The 25049-nt window shown below is 42.1% G+C and overlaps 2 protein-coding genes across 3 annotated transcripts in view; both read right to left on the bottom strand.

Annotated features, from left to right (window-relative positions):
- Positions 1 to 169: 169 nt before the first annotated feature.
- Positions 170 to 13093, bottom strand: rab11fip1a (RAB11 family interacting protein 1 (class I) a). Of its 2 annotated transcripts, XM_041041499.1 has the most exons (6): positions 12394 to 13093; positions 6820 to 7256; positions 5759 to 6680; positions 2664 to 4472; positions 2209 to 2314; positions 170 to 1626 (listed from the first exon to the last, which is right to left on the bottom strand). In XM_041041499.1, the coding sequence occupies exons 1-6, from the start codon at positions 12741 to 12743 to the stop codon at positions 1423 to 1425; spliced, it is 3828 nt and encodes a 1275-aa protein (XP_040897433.1). In that variant the 5' UTR covers positions 12744 to 13093; the 3' UTR covers positions 170 to 1422. The 2 variants fall into 2 exon arrangements, with proteins under 2 accessions (XP_040897433.1, XP_040897434.1); XM_041041500.1 differs by lacking the exon at positions 2664 to 4472.
- Positions 13094 to 14826: 1733 nt separating this feature from the next.
- The window catches only part of adgra2 (adhesion G protein-coupled receptor A2), a 37587-nt gene continuing 27364 nt past the window's right edge, over positions 14827 to 25049 (bottom strand). The window contains exons 3-19 of the mRNA XM_041041498.1: positions 24112 to 24183; positions 22981 to 23052; positions 22809 to 22880; positions 22089 to 22252; positions 21478 to 21691; positions 21131 to 21295; positions 20854 to 21052; positions 20577 to 20726; positions 20289 to 20450; positions 19795 to 19998; positions 19440 to 19629; positions 18555 to 18763; positions 18327 to 18454; positions 18117 to 18240; positions 17887 to 18035; positions 17114 to 17203; positions 14827 to 16958 (exon numbers count right to left, since the gene is read on the bottom strand). Coding sequence (XP_040897432.1) covers positions 15539 to 16958; positions 17114 to 17203; positions 17887 to 18035; positions 18117 to 18240; positions 18327 to 18454; positions 18555 to 18763; positions 19440 to 19629; positions 19795 to 19998; positions 20289 to 20450; positions 20577 to 20726; positions 20854 to 21052; positions 21131 to 21295; positions 21478 to 21691; positions 22089 to 22252; positions 22809 to 22880; positions 22981 to 23052; positions 24112 to 24183 — 3784 coding nt within the window. The 3' untranslated portion in view covers positions 14827 to 15538. The remainder of the gene's footprint in view (positions 16959 to 17113; positions 17204 to 17886; positions 18036 to 18116; positions 18241 to 18326; positions 18455 to 18554; positions 18764 to 19439; positions 19630 to 19794; positions 19999 to 20288; positions 20451 to 20576; positions 20727 to 20853; positions 21053 to 21130; positions 21296 to 21477; positions 21692 to 22088; positions 22253 to 22808; positions 22881 to 22980; positions 23053 to 24111; positions 24184 to 25049) is intronic.

Raw genomic sequence — 25049 nt, forward strand, 5'->3', positions numbered from 1 at the left:
TAGTATTGTCTTCATGTCAGGAAAAAAAAACACTTCATACATCAGGCTTTTCATTCTGCACATTCTTTGAGCTCTCACTCCAGGAAAAGAAGAGAGGTAGCCATCCACTCTCCATCAAGCAAACATAAAAGTCATGAAAAGGGTTCTGAAGGCACAAGTTTGTACATTCTCAAGATTAATATTGCTATAATTTCTGTCAAGACATCAAACAGTGTTATTATGTAAAGGCATAGATGCAGGTTTCATTCATTAGTGTAGTTCAAATACAAAAACCAGGCTGGTTATGACTGATAGAGTCTGTTACAGTTCCTCTGATTATTGTTTTTTGATCATGTCTCGTGTTTTCATATTATAAATACAGCACAAACATCACAGTGATCAAAATCTTACATTATTATCAGAAGAGTTTGGTTCTGTACTATTGACTTGCATCATATTTTATTTTGAACTATACAGGCTATATTACAACCACATAAAAGAGAAAAAAACTGCTGTAACTACTGTGTTCAAAGTAATTCAAAGTATGTACAGTACTTAGTAGCTGCTTGCTTTTATTCATTGCTGGTTTTCTAAATAACACCTCTTTTAAGCACAGGTAGGCACAATATTTTTTAATTTTTAAGGACTGGAACAACCAGCTGACATTCAACTGTGGTGAGTGAAACAAGCGAGGAATGTTGTTAATTGTCAGGTTAAAAAAATACATGCTTTCCAAAAGGATCAACAAAGAAAATAAAAAAGACTTCAGCGGTGGAGGGAAAAGTCGGCATACACTTGTTATAAAAACAATATTAATCTTGACTTAGCTGATGAGGTCAGAATTTCTAGTCAATATATGCAGGGATGCACTGCAAGTTAATTAAACAATTTATTGCAAATATAGGAGAGACCTATTACATTCATAGCTCATCAAGATGCTGCATGAATTTGGAATGGTAGTGTGAGGTTATGTACATGGTTATGAATCACACAGTATTAAGTTAAACAAAACCCAGTGTAGAGAGTAGAAAAACAAAGGCCAGAGAATAGTTTCATAAACTATATTTTTCTCTGCAATATAAATGTATTAAATAAAGCTCAACCCAAGTTTCATTAAATTATGGTCTATAAATCAAGATGCTGAATATATTTTCATGTAACAAGTTTGTTTTTTTTAAAGCAAATTCCAGTACCTTAGTGTCAAAACAAATACATTCATTTGCTTATATAAAGACTTTTGCTTGCTTGTTATTAAGTAATCACAGAGTATTATTAGTTCAGAGACCATTTTCCAGCATTCTCAAACAAATTTTACACTGAAACTAAAAAAGTGCATATGCTCTAAGACCTTCATAAAGATTGTGTCTCTCAGTACATGGTGACAACAGCACAAACTCACACAAGGAACAAAACTGGGAAGTGATCCTTCCAGCAGCCATGACCTTACGTTGGCTTGGCATGGCTAAGGGCTTGTAGGATACTGGGTTTCTCCTCGATGACGCGGAGCACCAGGTTGTCGATGTAATCTTCCAGCTCAATGATCTTGGCGTCCTTCTTGGACAGGTCTGATTGCTGCTTTACCACCAGTGTGATCAACTCTTCCTGGGTCAGCTGAGTGTAAGGTCCACTTTCACCTGAGTCTGCCACCTGAGGAACATGACAAGAGTCTATATGGTTTATGCCTTCTAAACATATTAACTGATTTAATTAAGGACCTGATGGACTGTTTAAAGCTTACTTGGTTTTTCCACAGCTTTCAGTCACATCTTGTCAGCAGATGGAGTTTTTCTCAGTTATTGACAACTGAGAAAATCTCCTTCGGCTGAGTAAAATACATGGCAAGTGGACTTTTCATTAACATTTTTTTTAGTGAAACTGCTACTGCCAAGGTCAAAAATGAAACTCAATATTTACCAATATTTTCAGGGTCGACCTCCCCAAGTTTTCAAGCATAAAAATATAATTCATTTTGAAGCAGCCCAATTGCGTCTGACATTTTTTCATGAATGAATTTAAATTCCATGAAAAAAATTCTGAGGATTAACTAAAAAAAAAAACAGTACTTGCAAATATGTATAATGCAGATCATGTTACAGGGTGAAAAGAGATTTTATGTAATCCATCCCAGAGTTCCTTCAGCAGTAAAATCCAATTAACTTGCTGCGAGGGGACACATGAGAAATCTGTTGGTGTTTTGGTCCCAGGGTGCCATTTATGTCATGACAGTACCTTAATCTTCCCTGGTGTGCTGTCCCAGGCCTTTATCTCTTTCACAGCTTGTGTGCTGTTGGCATGTTGGCTCTCAACTGTGGTCAGGGGCTTCACGGGATGAGGCCTGTAAAGAAAGTGAATATATTATTATAAAACCCTCAGAACAATCACTGTAAGCACAACGCATACAGAAATGTCACAGAAAGTAATTTAAAAAAATTATATAAGCAGAAGTTAAACATAGTGTAATAATGCAGTGTAAATCTTCCAAATCATTGCACAGTGATCCATGTGTAACATTCAGGATTAAATTCAAAATGAGGAAATTAAGCCAAGAAATCACAAGATTTCAAAATCGTCACACCCAAGTTAAATCCCAACACCTTATCCTCCCAGTACAGCAGCAGCAGCCATGTGCAAATCTAGATAAAGTCCACAAATGCATTCTTTGTAAGTAGCCTCTTCAATCTCACCTGCGTGGAGTTAAGGCTAGCCCACCTCCATTGCTATTCTGCGCACTGACAGGCTGACCCTCAGACGGTGAGACCCATGCTCGCAAAAGTGTCCTTCCCCCAGACACACCTCCTGCTGGTTCCTCCATAACTACCTGGAGGGGCTCAGATGACTTCAAAGCAGAGGGCACAGTAAAAGGTTCAGCTCCGAATAGATCTTCTCCTCCATAGAAATTGCTTTGTGTTTTCACAACAGCTTGAGGCTGAAGTGTGACAGACTCATTCATGACATCTCTTGTGGGGAGGCCTTGACCGGCTGCAGTTATGGTTGTTCCTTCTTTATATGCTGGTTCTGGTTGAGACTTGAAAACTTTTTTATCTGAGAGAGTTTTTGATGGAAGAATCTGTTTTTGTCTCTGAGAATTCCGTCTTTGGAAAACAGGACTGGCTTGCTTTGTATCGTCGTCTTTTTTCCTGTATTCACTGCGTTTGTCTGAATCACTGCCATTAAAACTAGCAAAGGGATCTATTGGCTTCTCTTGACTAAAGATTTTCTCAAGATCATCTTCTGTCATTCCCCGATCTTCAGGTTTCAGCTCTTTCTGTGTGTTGCCGGTGAAAAGGTCGTCGATTTCTTGGTTCGGCTTCAGCTCTGCCCATGGGTCTTTGGAAAGAAGCCCAGTATTGGGGAATGGGTCAAACTCCACAAAGTTCTCCTCTGCCTGCCCGCCATTTTTGTCCATGCTACTCACAGTCTGACTAAATGTCTGAGTGTTACTGGGAGTTTTGGTGTTACTTGTCATATTTCTGTCTGGATTCACAGCAGAATTTTCTTGTTCTGTTGGCTCTTTGCCACTAACCCTCTGTCTGGGTTTAGCTGTGGGTGCTTCTTTGTTCATGGAGACCTGCACTTTTCTTTGATCATCTGATGGAGTATTCATTTGACTAGTTGGTCTAGGTACAAGTGATGCTGCAGGAGATGGGTGCAACACCTTCCTCACTCCTTGCCTGGATGTCCCTGACAGACTTTCTCTGCTCGAGATGTCTGTGTTTACAGGTCCTGGGACTGGAGACGGATTAGGCCTCGTGGCAGTTTGGTGAGCAATGTTCTGGCTTTGTCTTTGACTAGAAACCACTACTGATTGAGGCTGTGGAGATGTGACTGGTTTAGGGGGAGCTGGGGCTGCTACTTTTTTGGATGACAAAGGTTTGGTCTCTGGAAGGTGTGTTTGATAATGCCTCACAGCAGAACTCCTCTCTGATATGGAAGATCTGGGACTTGGTTCATGCTCCTCTGGGCCATCCACACTCATCTCTGGACCCAGAAATTCAGATGCTGTGTCCCTGTGTCTCTGATTGACCTCAGCTATTAAATGATCCCATCGAGTGTGCCCTTGTACGCCATGCCTCTTCACTGGAAAGAGAGTTTCGTAATCAGGAAGTGGTAAAGACATATTTTTGCCTTGTTGTGATCCGTCTGCCTCTACATATCCAGGGTTCTTGATCTCTCTGACAGGAATGTCAGTTCCTCCAGTTTGGTTCACATGTACAGAATACGAGGGCGGCATGGGGGCTTTTCTCTTCTTGTCTGCCATGGTGGGTGAAGATTCCACTGATTCCACAGATGACAAATTCCCTGTGCTGCCTCGGCTGGAACCAGACAGGCTTCGACTTATATTTGGAGGAGCCAAGGATGAGTGCAGGCTGGAGAAATTATCAGGGGACTCAGATGGGACACTACAGAGGGTGGACTCAGAGGTGGCTGGGGAAGGACACAGCTGAGTGGGGGTTTGGCAGTCAGCGGGTTCAGACTCCACAGACTGAGCCAATCTGGAGTGAAAACAAAGGCCTACAGGTCAGTGTGACCATCATATCATCTAAAGTCACTTCCACCAATGTACAACCCGTCACCAATTTAATTAGGATGTCACATAACAACAAGTCAGTCAACAAAAAACTATTTAATTCCCATTTACAACCTCATATATCGTAGCCCTTAGACAATTCAATATTTACTTAATGCTTAGCAATTATCCTAAATCTTAAAAAACAGAATTAATTTGTGGTCTGTGACAACAAACTTTATTTTATCACAGTTACACATGAGAAACGGCTGCCATTAAAAACAATGCCAACCTACAGACAGAACTTCTGATACTCACATGTCCTGCAGTTACGGTTTCTATTTTTAGCTCTGACTTGCTCACGCTGAGAAATGTTGACTGTGACATATCTGCTTTAAGATTTTGCCATTTAGATTATACTAGGTTGTCCAACATGGTGACAACATGTAACAAACCACACATCACAGCTAAATAATAAAAATAACTTCACATGCGTCGGCTGCTATCGGCCATCTAGCAAACTTCCTTGAAAACAAGGACCTCTGTAACATCAGTGACAGTAACAAGAACCAGCCCCTTACCATCATGATTCAAAAATTTAAAAAGAATCCAGTCCAATCCCGTCCACAAGCAACTTCTAAAAAAAAAATCTAACCACAAAATCCGATTACCCAAGACATCCACGTAGAAAGTCACACTGTGGCTCAGTTACTCCTTATGAGCTCTGCTCAGCCCACAACCTGCTCCACCACATCTTCAAAAACACAAGCCACACCCAGGTTCTCATCTGTACAAAGACCAAACTGGTCAAACAGGTCCGTCAACCACTAGATGGAATTCAAGGTTTTGGTCATTCAAGACAGTTGTGAGGTTGAGTCAACATGAACAGAAACAGGACGGAGAGTTGTGGAATTCCCAAGTTTCAGTGTAGACAAGACAGTGTAGGATGAAACTTAATAATCAAAAACAAGTGTTTAGGTTTTCTTGAATAACATTTCTGACTGATATGTTTGTCTCATTTGTGTAAGTGATGATGTTGTACAGGACCAGCACTGTCACTGTTTTTTTTTTTGTGAAATATAATGCACATACCACCAAAAAGGTGACAATATGTGCAGACACTGTATGTGCAGACCTACTGATCAAATTCCAGTCACGCAAGTCCAAGAATAGTGTGACTACAAGCAACCAACAGCATCCCCAGCATCACAGCATTATTACATAACAGTAACTTACTAAGAGCATATTATGCAACCAAATGAGAAAACCTACCTGGGTTTGACTGCAGACACTTTAGCGGTGCGGTTGAGGAAGACCGTGGCAGAGGGGGTTTGTGAGTTGCGACTGGATTTCTGATCATCAGCTGGGCTTTCATTACTGCTGACTGTAGGATCTAAGCTGAGGGGGATGTCCTCAAATGGGTTGGTGGACTGGCGGGAGATAGGTTGATCAAACTCTCTTGAGTCACTCCGAGGGGCTGGTGTAGGTAACACCTCTTTGGGAAGTTGCTCTACCTCCTCTTTTTTCTCCTCCTTCTTTCTGATCATTCCAAACAGAGTTGACAGCCTGTCGCTCATGGAGGCCTCTTCCTGTCGTTTCTGCTCCTCTGCTTTGCGACGCTCTTCCTGAAGCTTAGAATTCTCTACTACTTCCAGCCTCTTGCGCTCTTCCTCTTCCTTTCTTCTCTCTTCCTCCTCCTCCTTCTGTTTCTTCCTCTTTGCTTCATCCTCGAGGAAGCGTCTCTTCCTCTCCTGTTCCTCTTGGTATCTGCGCTCCTCTTCCTCCTGCCGTCTCTTGGCCTCTGCTCTGTTTCTCTCCTCTTCCACCAGCCTCTTTGCTTCTGCCTGCCTTCCCTCCTCCTCCTCTTGATGGCGCTGTTGCTCCAGTGTGGCTCTGTCTGTAGCCTCATACCTGTTGGTGGGGACAGGTACACTTTTAAAGGAATCTGCAGGGATGTCAGAGCTGTATTTGCGGACATCCTCCACAGAGCCTTGGCCTGAGCTGTTCAGACTGAGTGTAGACCCGCTCTTGGGCTCTGCCTCCTCTGTGTACACATGGCTGCCGTTGATGCACAGGTTGTTCAGGTCACTGTTGCTCTGCTTGGAGCGACCCAGTAGGGAGAAAGGCCCCTGAGACACCTTGCTGTCAGAGCTGCCTGTTCGCTTGTGACCCAGCAATTTGAATTTCTTCTTAACTGTGGGAGGAGAGACACGGAAGCACAATGTTATTGTTGACATGCAAAACAGCATTATTTAACTTGCACTGCGAAGCAGAGGAAGGACAGAAAAACTCTGCACATACAGTACAAACAGAGTAGAGAAAGATTAGGTTACCTTCAGGGGAGTCTACATTGAGGCCAGATGAGCGGCTGCCACTGAGAGATGAGTTCTTCTCGGGAAGTGTGCCCAGTGTAGACATGGACTGCGAGATATTACGCTGCAGGTTTGATTTGGGGGCGAAGAGGCTTTTGAGCTTTGATTTCTTTTTTGATCCTGGAGACTGATTGAGTGACTGTGCATCAGCCTCGCCCTCACTGTCTGTGAGGACCTGGCTGACAGGGGGAACAATAGCTGAAGCAGAGTCAGAGAAGCCATCCTTTTTCTTCCCACGGACTTTGTCTTTCAGCTTGGAGATGCGGGAGCGGGGTTTGTCCTGCATAGAAAGGTCAAACATGCTAGCTGACATGTTGTTTCTCATGAACTGTACATCGAGCAGCACCTCCCCTCGCTCCTTGTCCACTTTCCCGGTCTTATCCACCAGTTTGAACCAACTGAAAATGACAGAAAGAAATGAATCAGATGTTTAAAATGGAATTTTTGCAAAACAGAAATCATAGAAATTTTCTTCAAAATTAATGATAGGCTTTTAAAAATCAAAACTTTGATATTGTGGATTAATGGGTCAACCGACAATTCAGTAGCATCGATTTTGATGCTTAATCATTGAAATCATTCAAGTAATTTATTGAGCTAAAATGCCAAATTTGCTTTGGTTTCAGCTCTGAAAACATGAGAAGTTTTTTTTTGTATATGTGTTTTTTGTGTGTATCATTATAAATTAAACATGAATCAAAATAGGCTTTGGAAAGTTAATGTGAGCATTTTCCCTATTTTATAAATTAAACAGTGAGTAAATTAAACATTACTGATTAATCAAACAAAAAAAACTATCTATAGCTTGATTAATATTAAAAAAAGAATAGTTGCAGCCCTACACTGCAAGTGAATCTGAGTTCATATAAAATCTCAAAATCTTATGCTCAACTGCTGTGTATTACTAATGTCACTACAAACCATGAACTATGCCGCCAAACCATAGTTTGGCCACAGGGTTACTCTTCTATACAGTAATTTAATTTTGAGTTGGCCTTACACAACTGTAAACAAAACATCTATAGGCTCACTTAAGGTTATATGAAGGGTTAAATGAGTCCAAATTGAATATTTAAAAAAAAAACACAATATACTGTAAATAAATCCCCAACAGAAATCCCCTGGTTTCTAATGGCTCTGACTTCAAACGCTTCAAATCTGTTGGTATTATTCTGCTGTGTCTTGTTAGACCTGAGACTGATAGGTGTCATTAACCAGCGTACGGCTTGTTCCAGTTCCTGTTGGGAGTACCATGCCAACCGCAGATAAAGCCTGACAATTACAGCTTTGTTCAGTCCTGACCCCCCCACCCACCCTCATGTCCTCTCTGTTGTACAGGATCAGCACTTATTGTCTGCAAGGGAAAGGTAGGAGTGTTCTGGAGAGCCCTTTCTAAAACCATGCCAAAACAAGCTATTAGTGCCATTACATACACATGCTTTCTGCTTGTGTAATTAAAGCCTTGCTATTATTAGACGTACTAATGCTGTAGCAGAAGTGCCCATTATAGTGAGTCTTTCCCCTTTTGAACTCTTTTGTTCCACAGCAGAGCCCTCCAACCGTTTCACTTAAAGCAAAGGTGACTGTGTGAATTCCTCTTTCATCATTTTGTAGAGTAACACTGTATATGAGTCCTATTAAGGTTCAATCTGACCTCCTAAGAGGTAAACTGGGCTATACTGAAGATATCTATCACTGCCTGTAATTACAAAACACGGTGTGACATTAACCAGGCAGTTCATGTGGAGTTTACAGCTGCAGCGTTCATGTTCGTGTCATGTAGCAGACATCCAGACAGGCTCTTCTGGGGATAACAGTCAGGAAACAAGCAATGGGAGTGAACCAGCATTCTTCAAACACTTTCAAACATGCAAGGGAGGTACTGTACGGTATGTGAGGTAATGAAAGTTATACTGAGCCTAATTCCTCAATCTCCCACCCTAAACCGGCCACGCCAAGTCAAACAATAGCTAACCAAGTCTAACCACAACTTTCTCCAGCCAGTCAAGAGACTGATGGTTGTTGTTGTCTTGTCTACGTCAGTTACAGCAGAGTATGTGCTTTAGTTGACTGTAGAAAACGCAAGGCATTGTTGCAGTTATTAACAGGCTGACAGGGTGTGCATGTTCTGTCCTGTTTGCATAAAAGTACAGAGCCGTGCCCCTGATGCACGCTCTCACCGGTCCTGCTGGACAGGTTCCCTCCACTGATTGTCAAGGGCACTTCTCTGTCATGTGTAATGATTAACAGGGCCTGTGTTTATCCTATGAGTGGACACCAGAATGGCCTCAAAATAACACAGTGTAGTGATACCATCCACTGATATATACGTAGATTTTAGTGTTTCTCTAGAATTATCAGGTAATAATATTCAATTCAATAATGAAATGTTCTGAAAGACACTTCAGAAAGGTTTTATAAGCTGATATTTTGTTTGAATTCACTGAAAGTGATGCTGGGTGAGAATAATTCTTAAGTTACACAGGGAGATATTTTTAGTGCCATTGCTCTGCTCTTGTTTACAAAATAAATATTGTGACTCAGGTGTCTGAACAAATGAACCTGACTCTGAAGAACCGGCTCTGCCACAGTTGGAACTGGTCCAATATCATTAATCAAAAATATCTAGTGCTAAAGAAAATTAATGGGCAACTATTCTGATAATGGATTAATCGTTCAAGTTACTTTTGGCAAACATTCACTGGTTCACGCTTCTAAACCGTGAGAATTTTCTGCTCTTCTTTGTCTTGTTTGGGCAATGGGTTGGACTAAACAAATCATCATTGCTTGTCCTTCTAAGCATATCAATTACTGATGATAAAAATGTGTTATGAAAAAACATCTGGTTGATTAAGACAATAAATAATTTCTTCATGTAAAAAAAAAAATGGGCTCAGATCCTGCAGCAAGGTCGATAATAAATTTGTAGATTGCCAGAAAAATGCAATTTTTAAACAAAAAGAGTGTTGCAACTTTTGTTTTACCTCATTGTAAACTGAACATCTTTATACTTTAGAAGGACTATTTAAAGATGTCACTTTTAACTCTGGAAAAATATCTTGGCCATTTTTCTCTGACATTTTAAAGATCAAATGAATAATCAGTTAACTGAGGAAATAAGCTCGCAGATAAATGAAAATAATTGTTAGTTGCAGCCCTGTGGTCATGTCACAACTTTAAATCAATATAAATATAACATTAATCCGTTAAATTAACATTTTTCCTAAGTATTTACTTATTTGTATGATGATTTGGGATAGTAAATGACTCCAACTCTTGGACAAAGCATACTATTGCTTATAACCTCGATTCATCTCGAAATACATTCCTTTGTGTTAGAGGCAACTGTAGAGTTCCCTTTAAGAAGAAAAACAAAGTTCTCAATGTCACACCCTGTTATCAGCACAACAGGGAAGCAGCACAGTAATCCAACACCACGCTTCCAGGCAAAAACTGCAACATCCAATACCCAGCCTGCATACTGGATCTTAAAGGAGACAGAGGGAGCAGGCTGAGTGAGCGTTCAGACTTTGAAAGGAAAGAGCAAGGAATGAACTTTGCTATTTAAGTAGAAAAACTTACTAAGCAAAACACAAGATAACATTTAAGATATGCCGGTAGAATAATCAAGGGAATGAGGTCATTGCAGCACCATATCAAGACTGCCCTTTGTTGAGTGATTACTGAGAACTCACAACCACCAGCTCACTCGGTCTTTACCAAAGGTCATCTCAGAATTAAAGGCCACATTAGGAGGGGTTTACCAGTGAGGCATAAAACTGACAGCATCTATATTGAGCCATCTTTATATTTTAAATTCCTCTCACGTAAGAGGGTGTGTATATTCCTGTTCAACACTAATGCAATGTTGATTTTCAGTCCTGTTACGCCCACGTTACACCCATGCTATGTCAAACCACAGATGTCACCATTTAACGCATCTAGGTGTGAGCAGACGTATTGTAAACTACAAAATAACCCTGAGGAACGTGTGGGATTAACAGCTGCAGTGTGAGAAAATGATTTCCAGATAAACCTCCTTCACCATGCTGCCAGTGACGGAGTTGGCTTCACACCAGTTTATGAAGTAAAAGTCTCAGCTAAGCGTTGAGGTGTGGTCCAACGGAGAGAGGGAACATCGAAGGAAGTGCCGAGATTAGAATAACCTCAGACTTTTTTTTCCCACCAACTCCATGGTTTCTGTTTTTCCTCTTAGACTCTAACAAGAAGAGGGAGGGGAGGGAGATTCACGTCACCGTGTGCATGCTCTGATGCTTTTTTTTTTTCCATTTTGTGACCTATTTTAAGTGCACCATATTTGATGTGTATATACAAACTGGACAATGCCAATAGAAAAACTCAAAAGCCAAAGCAGTGTAGAGCTAAGTTCCACAGTGTACACATAAAAAGCCAAGAGACACATTCGGATGTGTAATTTCCAGGTTTGTGTTTTACAAAATGTAATTTTCAATTGTTTTTGTCAATGACATTTTGAAAGATTTTATCTTTTAAATAAAACCAGACACCAGCTAACATGTGCCAATTAAAAGTGTTTTTCATTGATGGCAATTTTCAAAAACACACTGGCTGTGTCTGGTAATCACTACATAAATATGAACAAAATATAACCACTGTCTGTGGTAAAATCATTGGGTTACCATGTCAGTAAAAGACACCATCAAATAGGTGTTCATAAGCCACAAGAGTTTTGTTAATGCTTTCTTACAAATGGATAAAGTTAGCACATGTCTGCAATATAAGGACAAGTAAGAAAAATACAAGTCACTTGCCAGGTGTAAACAAAACATCCAGTGAAATAAAAATACAGTCAGTCATCAGTCACAATAAATTGTAACTGGCTTCTTTAAAGTTTGTTTAGATTCACCCACTCGGGGGAATATGGAAATAAGTTTTACAGCAAAGGCAGTTTTTTCCTCGTCTTGGCTTAAAATAATTTAGGGAAATGATGAGTATCAACAACAGCCAGACGTGTATAAACCAGCATAATATTTGTTTGCCTATCTATTTATCAGAATATTACAGTTTACTCAGTCTGTTAAGTTTTATGTTGCAGTCCACATCACAGTATTATTTTGAACTAATATTGAAGCTATTGTTTATAGTGTTTATAGTATTTATTTTCTACTGTAAATCTCAAGTCTTTATGTTTTGTATTTTTTTGTATACTCTGGGTGCCTGTATCTGTCTCTTTGCTGCTGTGACGGATGCAATTTCCCCATTGTGGGACTAATAAAGGTGTATCTTATGTGGCTAGAAAATATTTTCATTCTTCAAGTGTGCTGAGACTTTCTGGGGGTGATGCTGCAGAGTAATTTAACCGGAATAAAGGTTTAAACTGAATTTACAGAAGAAGGAAAATTCTCAACATCTAGTGCACACCTTTGTTTAACCCTTAACCACAACAAATGACTCCAACCCAAACACGACTCTCGGCTTAATGTGTAAAGTGTAACAAGCAGGCTATAAATGAATGAGTGATTAATACGTTAGGCCCGCTTACGAGCAGTCACTTACTCTGTCTTTTTGCGAGACTTGTTGTCATGAAGATCCAGTAAGTTTATCACAGCTTGACCCAAGAACTTGTCGAGCCCCACCTGGGCACGGTGCATTACTATGATGTACAGCGTACAGCGTTCAGCGTTACCCGGGTGGAACAGCGGCAGGTCAAACGAAGCCTCTTCTTTCCACACTGGAGCGATACACTTCTCAGCCACAGAGGTGGAAAACTTGTCCTTGGCCACCTGGATGATGGCATAGGCGTCGTTGGTGCCATTCTTGCCTTTGGAGCGCAGGTTCCGAGCCTGATGCACCGTTACCTGGACACTCGTAGGAAACCACTGCTGGCTCTGCTCGGCCAGAGACATGGCGAAACTCCGTTAAGATTTACCAAAAGTTAATCCAAACTGTCTTGTAAAAATAGCTAACAGCGTCGGAGTGTTGGTTAACCTTTTCCTGAGCTGTGTTTTTCACCTCCGGCGTCCTCTGCGGCTGGCGGTTTAGGTTACCTAGCTTGACTTCAGTTCAGGAAGCTCAGGATGATGTCGTAATACTTCTCCCTCCTCCTCGTAACGATATATCTAAGCCTCTAAATAACCCCCGACTTGGGTTAACACCAACGTAACGCTAGCACTAGCATGTGTAAGCCAACTACGACATCGCTGCGGTTCAATAAACTACTATTAAAGGCTTTCGTAAAAACAGTTCCCTTGCTCCGCTAAGTTAAACAGTACACTTCCCTGATGTCATGAGTTCCCACCCATACTCTACAAAGCGCTACTCTATTGGTAAACATTCCTGTCAATGTCTAAAGTGCGTCAATGATTGGACAGTGGACGAGGGGGGGCGTTGAGACATCGCGGACCGTTAAATAGCAATATCAGTCACTGATCAGGAGTCAGTTTACCCTCGCAACAGCCATAGACGACTTCAACAGGGCAACCATTAACACTGAACTGAGTCCGGTGAAGATAATTTAGCTGTTAAAGGACAGAAGGTGTCCAGACAAATTACTTTTCTTACTATATTTGGATCTAAAGCCATAAAGCACAGTCTGTTTCTTTAAACATATTATTGAACGATTTTCAACAACATCTTGTAGACTGATACTGCAAGTAATGTTATTATAATAGGCAATTAAAGTCTAGGAATTCAAATCTAATTTTCTTATTGAGATGAATGTTTTGCCACACTGAAAATGATGATAGTGTTTTTTTGTTTGGGGAAGCTCGAGTACGCTCAGCTTATGACCAATTAAACTATGTCAGATGGCCTAAATGTTAATCCATGAATACCCTAAGTCAACCAAAATGAAAGAGGATGAAATGACGTAATCCTTTATATCTCACTGACATCTTAGTATCATGTTCTTGATCTGTTCATCAGGCCCTCATCAAGATATTTAAGTGCAATTTGATTTCTGGATATGTCCCTTTAATGACTGATCATTACTGGGGGTGTAAAATGTTACATATCACCACATTTTCATGGGTTTTTGCAGACTTGTGCGACTGACAGACACTCCATTTGTCAGCAACATAGCAGGCATTTTGGCTCACCTTAGAAGGCAAAAAAAAAAAAAAAAAATTGTTCAGTTTTTTTCCAAAAGTTAACATTAGACCTATGAGTAACTCAGCCATGACAGTGTGCACAGATGACAGTATCCACACCAGATGAATGAAGCACTTGAACATGATATTACTGAATCATGAGATTCAAGGCTATCTTAATGTTTATATCTGTTTTCCATGAGAGGTTCAACATTAGTCACAGTCATATGGAATAGATGATAAGTTTCATGATTTACATCCTGAATACATCCTGCTTGGGGCTAATCAAAAAGCTAGCACTGAATACAGACTGAACAGCAGTGTGCACAACAGACTGAACACATTAAAACACGTAGCAGTAACAACATACACTGTGCGATTCTCTGGATTTCATGAAGACTTCCTCTCAAAGAACAATAGGAAAAGCAGTGACAATGAGTTGCATAGTTAAAACACAATTTCCTGTTAATGTCATTTCCTCAATTGCAAGAGTATCAAACTGACCTAAAAAGTCTCCTCAAATGTGAAGGCTATATTCTGATTCTGATATTCTGAATTTATCTAATGCATGCTGTGATGTTATTTGGTTAGTTGCCTGATACGTGACAAGTATTTTGTGGATATTTCTTTGAGAAATCTTTAATACTAACACTTCTAGAGGTATTGTGAGAAGCTTTACCGTTACATCAGCATGTGTTAGGTAAGTCTGTCATTGCAAAACCTGTGAGATTTGACAGACTCACAAGTCTTATTTCTAATTCCTAACCGCTGACAATGACTGAAAAGTTTCATTACCATCCAGGAGGGGGCAGCCATCAAGCCTTAGACCAGAAAAAGTCTTCTGTTAGAAGTGGAAATTGAATCAAGAGATTAGATATGAAAAAGACAAATGTTTTTTTCCCCCTGATTTTTTATTCTTTCTGAATTTATTAGATGGGGAAGCTCCGTCAGTGCTGATGGGAGTACATAGAGATGCAAATGAAACGTGTTCATCATATATTCAAAAGTCTCGCATAGCTTTTTTTAATTCACTCAGAGATTCTGTACAGCCGCACTCATACAATTATTCTCCTACTGTATGCACACACACACACACACACACTTCTGCAGACACACACACAGAACATACAAGTGCATACATGAGCACACGCAAACAATTACTTGAAGCAAACATAAGGGTGAAAGGCTGTCCACAGATTAAATGCATATAGCTGTAATTTGGAAATGGACCATCTTGCATCCCATTTCATGCTATAGTTGATATGCATAGAAAAATCACAACTAAAACAATAAAGCTTTCATTAGACATCCAAAATCAACATCATATGCCAATTTCAGAGACATCTTGTACATTTTTCTGTGAAATGGATAAAATAAATGAGTATCTTATGTTTGAAAATGACAAAAAAAAACAGCCTTATTATTTTTCCATCATTTCACAGCAAATTCTCACAATGCTACAAAGGCAAGAGTACCAGTTTAGGGTCCTGGATGCCTTCATGATTTTATATCTTAAATTATATAATTATTATAATCAAGAGACCATTAAAACATAACCCAATCATTTAAGAGTTCAGTAAGGTCATGCATAGAAGTTCACATGTAAGTATAGGTTACACTGTGGTTTCACTTTTCCACAAACCACTCTTCATTCCAACAGAGCTCTGGGATTGGTCTGTGCCACTCATATCCTGCTCCAGCTCTAGCACTGAGTTTTTCAGGGTGCCATTTGGGGCTGCGGCCCCTGGCACAGTGGTGGTGACACTGTTCAAAGGGTATGAGCAGCGCTTCGTTTCTCGCTCCGCAGCAGCAGCCAGTTTCAAATTGTCTCTGCTGGCGCATCGTCTCTGAGCACTGTGCATGGCCGCTCTGCTGGCCATAGAGGGCAGCAGGGGGAAGGGTTTGCGGCTCCCACTACTGCCCCCGTCACTTCCCTCTGAGGGGCTGGTGGCCACGGACTCCCCCACCCGCTTCCCATTTGTCAGTGGACTGGCCTGGTTCTCTGAGAGACTGTGGTGGATGCTGCCATTCTCACTCGTGGCCTGTTTGTAAACCCCATGTGAAGAACCAAGGTGCTCTAAACCTGTGGGCCCTAAAGCCCCAAGGCTGCCCCCGCCTCCAGCAGTCCTTAGAGCTTTGAGACGGTAGTGACCTCTGCCCTCACCCCGATGGTGATACTGGCTGCTCCCTTGTTTAGTTCTGCTACTCACTTTCCTTCTTTGGGGATGCACTGGGGCTGCAGAGTTAATGGTGGGCAGAACATTGTTAGTTGGCTTGGTAATGTTGTCAGTACTGGTGCTAGTGTTGTTGCCTGCAGGGGCACGTGAAGAGTTGTTTGGATTGTCTTGTGCCACCTGCAACAGGTTGGTGAGCTTGCAGGGCCCAGGGCCCACGCTGCTGATCCCACTTGGCGTGGATGATGACCTAGCTGACGAAGAGTTATGAGAGTCACCGGGTGGATGGCAGTTGATGAAAAGTTGGGATCCCTGCTCAGAGGTCTGCACTCCACTCCCGGTGGTGCAGGTGTGTGTGTAAGTAGACATGGGATGTGAACGGCGGTAGCCTGGGCAACATGCCAGCCACGAGGCCTGCACATCCAGACGTCTGAAACAGTGGTGCACCACCAGAAACACCCCCAAAACTGTGGCAGCCATCCCATAGAGACAGCTGAACAACAAGCTAATGTGCCCTGTCAACCACATTGCCATGGCTCCACAGCACCATAGAACCACAAACAGGAAGTGGGTGGCCACCAGGACCAAGAACTGTGTCTTCAGCGAGTACTGGTCCTCTGGAGCCACAACAGGGTTTATAGGTCCCACCACTGAGTCTGTGGAGAGGAGGCTGGTGCTTCCCGCCAGAGCAGGCTGATTCTCAGTCACAGGAGAGGACAGGGCGGTTCCTGTGCATTCTTTGGCCACACGGTGCCTCAGGCGAAACACAGTGCACAGGAAATAGATCCAGGTCACCAGCACCACTAGGCCAGCAGGGACAAAAAAAGACCCTAGACTGGGGCGCCACACAAGCCAGCAGCTGCAGGAGAAAGAAAAGATGTCAGGAGGGTCAGTGCAAAACAAGGGCATCTCTGTGTATTAAACATGTCAAACAGAATTATTCACTTCAGCACCAAACGAGACAACTCAGAGTCAAGGGACAAATGGTTCAAGGATAAAGAGAGAAATACTTACTAAGGGCTGTTGTCTCCGTAGTTATTGACATTGACAGCTGCAGTGATTCCACAAATGATAAGAGGGATTCCACCAGCTATCAAATAGAACCTTGGATGACAGAGAAAAAAAAAACATATCAAACACAAGTTCCCAGCTGAAGTTTTTCAAAATAAAAGAGAAGTTCTTGTTTGTGCCACAGGATGCTGTATGACCTCTGGCTGCTACGATGTTTTTAAAGTGTGCATGTCGGTGTCATTTTCTTTTTTGTGTTTTTATGTCTCTCATGACTGTCTATAATCTGAACAGAGCTGTGTGATCTTTCGTTCTCTTAGTGGGCAGAGTGTTACAAGGGTCAGTACAGACCCAAGAAGTCTGTGATTTATTTCAGCCTGATCCCATGTGGCTGAGTGGGCAACAAAGGGGTGACTGGAGAGCCAGTGAGGTCAGGGGCACAGTGTAGAAGAGAATATTTGGAAAGACAGTGCACCCCCTGAATCACCCTGCTCAGATTTATGGCGACCCCCTCTGCTTCTGTTATGTTGGTTTCAAACATTCCTACCCTCCCCTGAGTTCATCTATGCTTATGGCTTTTCTGTGCCTTACAGCAATACTCTCTTCTGTCCCTCCAAGGTTTCCTTAAAGACAGAGGGACTTTGGTTGTTGGACACAATGATAGCCTTTGATGGTGCACAGTTTGGGTGGTCATGTGCAAGAACTCCTGAATCTGTCTAATGCATAAGCTGTACTGACAGCAAACAACAATCAAACAAAGTTGTGGCTTGCTCCCTGACCTGAGCATAGGCCGCTGAGTAGGTGGAGCGGGAGACTCTCCCTCCAGCTGCCGCGGCAGTCTCCACACAGCTTCTTTGTAGATGACCCTGGCACTGACTCCGATCCACAGCAGGGTCGACAGTGACGAGTAGTGCAGGGCAATGCCCACCTGTCACAAATTGCAGTGAGATCAGACTTCATGCTTACATGTTGCTAATCAGAGTAAGTTTGGAGTAAGTTCAGGACTTACTGCTTGACAAACCACCGGATAGCTGGTCAAACTTATGCCTCCTGCGTAGATGGCTGTTGTCATGGCGATGTGGAAGCAGGTATTCAGTAATGTGTGCCAGCTTTTTCTTGATATGTGAATAGAACTGCAGACACAGAGGAAAGTAATGAGGAGATAAAGCAAATAACAAATAGCAGGGAGAGGTCTGCTAATGCACACATACTATAGTACCTGTGATGGAGTATGTGTGTGATGATGATGGTGAAGAGGCACAGGAGGAGGACTGCAGTGCAGGCATAGACCACAGGGTGGAGCACCCTTACAGAGCTGGGTGGGGAGCTGGGGAAGTCAGGCACCTCCTTGAAAAAAAAAATCACATGCAGGTCAAATGAAAGTCTTGTTCAACCTTGGTAAAAAACTGGATGCATAAAAAATTAAAAATAGTCCAGGCTATCCTACCTGCAGCACAGCATAGTTACTAAGCACAGAGCAGCGCATCGTGGAGGTGCTGCTGTCACTGTGGACCAGTTGACAGCCCTCCTGGCTCCAGCCTCCTGGTTTCTCTGGTCCCTGAAGTCTCCACTGGGCTGCCACAGCATCAGTACCAGGGGACAAGTGGCGCAGTGACACCCAGATGGATTCAGAGTGGTTCGACATTCTGCAACCATCTGTCACAGAAAGGGATGAAATCACTAATACAAACCTGGACTGATGACAAAGCTGTTTACCGCCCATTCAGTTGGAAAATTGTTTATGGATAGTTTAATATTGTTAGGTAAGTCAGTCTGTGATGCCTGATGCAATTGTACCTTCTCTCAGCGTGACTCATGTTCTTTTATATTGCTTGATGAGTTTCTACAGTTTCCAAAATCAACATATCTCAGAAACAAGGACTCAGTGTGCTCTTTATATGTAGGTGGAAAGAGCTCAATTAACAGCAAAGCTTGTCAAGCTCTAGAAAAAGTGGGTGGACAAAGAACAGTGCTGTGGTTTGTCAGGCCCAAGAGCTAAGATGAAGTAAATTCCATCAACTTTTTACAATGTGAGTTATTTATACTTCATTTTGTAGAGTAAATTGCAAGCAACACTACTGCTGGTAGAGAACGTGGCTCACTACCTTCTTCAACAACAGAAGGTAGTTTAAAACTGTTGAAAATCAATACAAAATGGTATGTATCTGTTTTATCACAAGAATAACCATGATCGTTGATGTTATAGGGATACAGGATTTACTCTACGGTGTAGCGGTATTGGAAATATTTTAAATAAGATGTCAGCACATTTTCTTTTATTGTGGAGAGACAAAATGTGGATTTCACTAAATAGGCTAAGAAGTTTCCTTACCTAGGCCTACAAAGATGACAGGAGTATTGACGCTACGTCTGCGGGAGTGTTCTCCTGTGTTACTTGAGTTCCCTGACACAGGAAAAAAGCTGCCAGTTCGGAAGGCTACAAACTGCAGCTTACAGTCTGCAGAGGCATCGGGAGGAAACAGAGTCGCTGGGAGAGTCACAGACGCCATGGCTATCGAATTCTAGAGAAGAAAACATAATACACATGCAAATCATGTATCCAATGTTGAAATCCACCATTAAATAATAATAACTGTGAATACAGATACAATAGGTTATTAATGGCACAGTATATAGTAATAGAAACAACAAGGGGATTCGAGAGGGGGTGCTCTCTCATGTCTCACCTTCAGGAGAAAATTGTTCAGGGAGGTGTTGTGGGAGCCAGTGCTGCAGCGGAAATGAAGCTGCTGTTCATGGGCAGAATCTGCCGCCATTTCCATTCCCTGGCTGCCTGTTGAGACCTCACGACGCTGATACGCAGTGCACGTTATGCCAGTGAAATGGGCCGGTCGAATTAGGTGGGCCTCCATCACAATGTTCCTCGAAACCTGTAGATATCAAAATCAAACATTGATTTTTCATTGTTTCATTGTTTCCATATAGGGTCATTTGTTCATTTCAGTCATTCAGAAAAGATGCCTGAAATCTGAATAAATTGATAGGAATTTTATTTTGCTTTTAAATTATACAACTAAAAATATTCACATTTACCTTAGAAACAAATTTTCTTACAAAGAAACTTTTAAATTTCATACATTACATGTACAGTACATGTATTTCCTGTTGACACAACAAGCTATAAAAAAAAAAAAAATGATACAGAAGTAATAGTCTCTACCATGGAGAAGTCCTGAGCATGACTGTGTAGCTGAGGCCAGGCCAGAGTCTCTAGAGAGTACACTATGGAGCTGCAGGCTCTCTTTTCCCTCTGGGCAAGAGCGAGGATCTGGTCGTCCACCTGCATCAGGTTACTGCCCATCTCAACCAACACCTCCGACAACTAGAACAAACATACATAAAAATTTTACAGTGAAAAGATATTAATGTCAGGAGAAAACATGACACACACACACACACGCATATCATTACATATGCCATTTTAAATATGCACTCAAATGTTTCTCACCTCTCGCAGCTGTCTGACATATTCCATAAATTTCTCCATCATTTGTGCCACATACAACACATCTACTGAGTCAGTGAAGCCTGCAGCCTCCAAGGTGTATGTGCGCACCTGATGTGCCACAGTGACGGCATTGGACGTGTTAATGGGCCTCTGTAAAGCAAAAGCAAACACATGGCGAGGACTTAAGGTGTGAGGTTGTGACACTCAGTATACATTGTGTTTACTGAACATGAACACTATGTCCTGTGGTAAACCTTGCACTGACAGCAGTACTGACCAGAATGAAGGTATGCAGGACACGGGTGATGCCGTTGGTGTAGTGACAGTTTGAGTAGTCACCCTCCTGCCACTTTCCGGAACGATCACAGTAGCGAGAGGCTTTTTTCTGCTCCATACCCCCCTCCACAGACAGGGAAGGGTAACGCAGTTGCAGGCAGTACTGGTGGGAGGTGATGCCTGCCAGGGTTCGTGGCCACCTGGGGATTAAAACCAAAGAATAATGAGAACGCTGAATCCTTTGGTATGTAATAATAAATAATGTAACTGTAACTAACCTGAACTCCCCACGGTTGTTGATAACTTTATCCTCTGGACAGAAGGAGGCACTGTTCTCCAGCACCACTATTTCAACACTGCGAGACGTATTGCCCCGCCCAGTGGAAACCACACACTCCCACTCTCCACTGGCCTCCACATGTACGTTGAATAGAATAAGCTCACTGGATAAAGATAATATAGACAGCTCATTAAAAAACATTACAACCATACACTCACAGGTTTGTTTTAACTAGTACAACTTCTTTTTTTATACATGCTGGTGCTTTGGTTGCATAAAAATTATTTGAATTGAGACCAAAAGACATCATCATCAAGAGCCCCTGTGTAGCTGTAGTTACCACACCTGGTGATGAAGGTGCAATCATGCAGCACACTGTCCTCCAGTTGGACGCCCATCTCTGGGTCAGAGGTCACCAGGCGACCGTTGTGACGCCAGTGCAAGGTGGTGATCTTGTCCACCAAGGCAGCAGTGCAGTGGAAGGGCAGCCGATCACCTTTGAAGACCACCTGACGCTGGGACGGCAGCAACGACAGGGTGTGCAGCTCCAGAGGGCCGTCTGAGCACCATGGTGGGAAACGACACAGATGTGACCGTTAAACATCGCTCTGAATTATTTCTGCTGCTCTCTCATTACTCAACCTCAGCTATGTTTCCACAGAAGCTATTATGAGTCTGCTGTTCTAGAGCAGATTGGATGCAGACAGCAGCAATTCATAAATGCAACCCGCAGGATTAGTTGTCAACACAACTCACTGATACTTTTAGGAATATGTCCCTGCCGAGCTTCTGGGATAGATCTCTTTCAACCCTTTTGGTCTACTAATTCTTCAAATTACTGAGATGATCTTGAGAGCTGTTTTGAGCGTACAGTCATTGTCATTCAAGCTAAAGTTTGTGAAAAACAAAGCGGTGAACTGCCTCATTCATATGCCTCACTCCAGCCAGGCTCTTACCACAGCTCAGCTGGCTTTCCCTTAGTCCACGCAGAGGCTTTCCCCTCAGGCTCCTGGGGTAGGCACACAGGGTTTCGTCCCCCAGCCGGACTGAACTGCTGCGTAAGAAGCCCGGGACCCAACGCAACCCGCAGTCACATGACAGGTAGTCTGAGTTGAAGTTACTGTCGAGCAAAAACAGATACAATGTGATCTCTAGTTGCTTATTATATTATCTACATATCATACCTGTACTTGATAAAAAAAAAACACTTGAAGGCTTGGAGAAAATTTGTTAAGCAACCTCTAGTGTTGAATAACAGCCACCCCAACAATCTCTTACATATTACAGATTTATTACTGTACTGTGACTGTTTTATGCAAGGACTAGCAGTACTTTATATATAAAAAACAAGCAGAGGTTTGTTCAGATTTGAAATGATTGTAGACTAACTTATCTTCTGATTTATAAAAGCCTACACTGAAATATATTTTTCATCTACAAATAGTACATCGGTGAAAATACCCATATTAAAATAAATACATGTCAAATAAATCTTCTTTGTTTATTTGAGTTTTTCTTCTGGCTTGGAGGGATTGTAAAACAGTTAGCAAACCCTAGGCAAAATAAATTTTAACTGAAATAAATGTTATCTTAGTCTAGAATATTTATTGTTTTATTCAGATATGGAAAGGCATGCTATGAGAGTTTTTAGAGTGCAGACAGTGTCTAATGCTCACACTTGCTTGAGGGACGGCAGCTCCTGAAACACTCCTGGATCCATGGTGGATATGATGTTGCCAGAGAGGTTCCTGGCAGAACACAAATTAGATACAAGCAAATTAACTCAATACCTTCCCCGTAACACAGAAAGTCAACTATTTTTATGGAATCAATTCATCTGTCTCTTACAGCTTAGTGAGATTGGTCAGCCCCTGGAACATGTCTGCAGTCAAGCAGCCAATGCGGTTGTTGGATAGGTCGCTAAAAGTGCAAAAAGACAAAGGAACATGTTGGTAATTTTCAAATTTAGAGGACTTGCCTCAGCTACTCAGTCACAGACTGTGATATCTTGACTATCTCACTGCCCATGTTGTTTTGTGGTATCAGATTAAATACATGTCCAACATACAGGTAAAACTGTGCTTTTACTGTGTGACACTGTTTTTAATGAAATGAAGAACCTATGATTTTCTTAGGTGCTAGTTCCTTTACTGCAGATTCCTCAGCATTCTGCTCTTTTTTTTAGAAAGTTCAAAAATCTAAATAAACATGCCAACAGTCCCTGCCACTTTCCCTTATCACAACTCCATGGGACCCCAGTAAAAGTTTATCACCAATGGGGTAAAAGCAGGGCCCCTGTTCTGCCGTCTACCCCTGAGTGTGATGTATAGCCACAGCCAGAGAGGGATCTGCTCTGTTGCACCTCTGACACTACCCAGCAGAGAGCTGTCCAGAGCATGTGTTTATCTCCCCCTGTTTGTTTTGAGAAGCCCCAGACTTTGCAGGGAAAACACAAGTAGGGGGAGGAGGGAAGGGGAGTCACGCGGTGCAGCACAGACGACCAGCTCCGACCCACGCCGCAACCAGACCTCGGTGTCCAAAAACACAAAGAGTGAGCAGCGAGTGGCTGCAAACAACCGCCCTGTCACATCCAGTGACGTGTGAAAAGCCTCTGCGTGGGCCTGAGGTTTCTACAGTGGTGGAGCGGGGCACCAGAGATGACACTGCATGGCCCCCACAAGGATCAGCAGAAACACTTTAGTGAAGGAGGCCTTTACGGTCACAATAACACCGGGAGCTCAACATAATGCATGACATCTGCTGTGAGCTGCAAAAGCACTATATGTTTGTCTCTTTTAACAACTACTGAAAATCTGGTGAACAATCATCCAAAAAAAAAAAAAAACCTTACAGACTCTATAATCCGCCTCATACGAAATAATTGAATTCAAAATTTCCGTGCCTGTGTTTATGATTTCTGTTAATAAGTTTGCTGCTCTGAAACCAAACGGAATGTGAGTCATGTTAATGTCTACTTACAGTTTCCGAAGCTCAGACAGGCCTTGGAAGGCTCCAGGCATGATGGTGCTGATTAAGTTGTGTTTGAGGTCCCTGAGGAAAGAGGAAATATTAGGTCAGTGAGAGAAGGCATGCAGCGATGATGAAGACACATCTTCAAGGAATAGTTTGATATGTTGGGAAATGCGCTTATTTGCTTTCTGGCCAAGAGCTTGATGAGAACATTGACGATTCTCTCATGTCTGTGCAGTAAATACGTATCTGGAGCCAGTGGCTGGTTAGCTTAGATGAGCATAAAGACCGGAAGCAGGGATAAACAGCTAGCCTGACTCTGCCCAAAGGTAAACTCCACCTTCCAGCACCTGTTAAATTCTCTAATTAACATGTTATATCTTGTTTGTTTTATCCACACAAAAACTGAAGTGTAAAGACAACAGCTGTGTTTTAAATGGAGATGGTGGTCAATAGCCATTGTCAGACAGCTGACAGAGAGTCCAGGAAGTTACTGCTCAGAGCAAAGAAATTGTCCAGAACATAATCTCCAGTAAACTGGCAGATTATCGTTTCTGTACTTTGGTTCCTTGACGAATAGAACAAATGTGATTTAATGTGTTAATTATAGAGCTTTAGAGGAGTTGGTAGGTGGATTTTTGTTACTTCAGGACAGGCTAGCCCCCCCCCCCCCCCCCCCCCCGCCCCCCACTTCTTTATGCTAAGCTAAGACATGAGAGTGGTATCAATCTTCAAACTCATGTCAGCAAAGTAAAAAAGTGTATTTTCCAAAACTATTCCACTGTGAAACGGAATAGAAAATAACGGGGAGTGGAGACACATTTCCCAAACGTGGCCCCTCCTGTGGGACACATTTCTGCACACAGATAGGAAATCTTATCCCATCAGCCACCTGGGCTTGAGGTTAGAAAGATGTAAATACTTGACCAAATAAAATATTGGTGGAA

This window comes from Toxotes jaculatrix, chromosome 7 (assembly GCF_017976425.1).
Source record: "Toxotes jaculatrix isolate fToxJac2 chromosome 7, fToxJac2.pri, whole genome shotgun sequence".
Lineage (NCBI taxonomy): Eukaryota > Metazoa > Chordata > Actinopteri > Toxotidae > Toxotes > Toxotes jaculatrix.

Coding starts and splice junctions, on each gene's coding strand:
- rab11fip1a (XM_041041499.1), bottom strand. CDS start 12,743: ATGTCTCTGGCCGAGCAGAGCCAGCAGTGGTTTCCTACGAGTGTCCAG. Junction 2,315..2,663: donor CTAGCCTTAACTCCACGCAG/GTGAGATTGAAG, acceptor CTTTCTTTACAG/GCCTCATCCCGTGAAGCCCC. Junction 1,627..2,208: donor GCACACCAGGGAAGATTAAG/GTACTGTCATGA, acceptor CATGTTCCTCAG/GTGGCAGACTCAGGTGAAAG.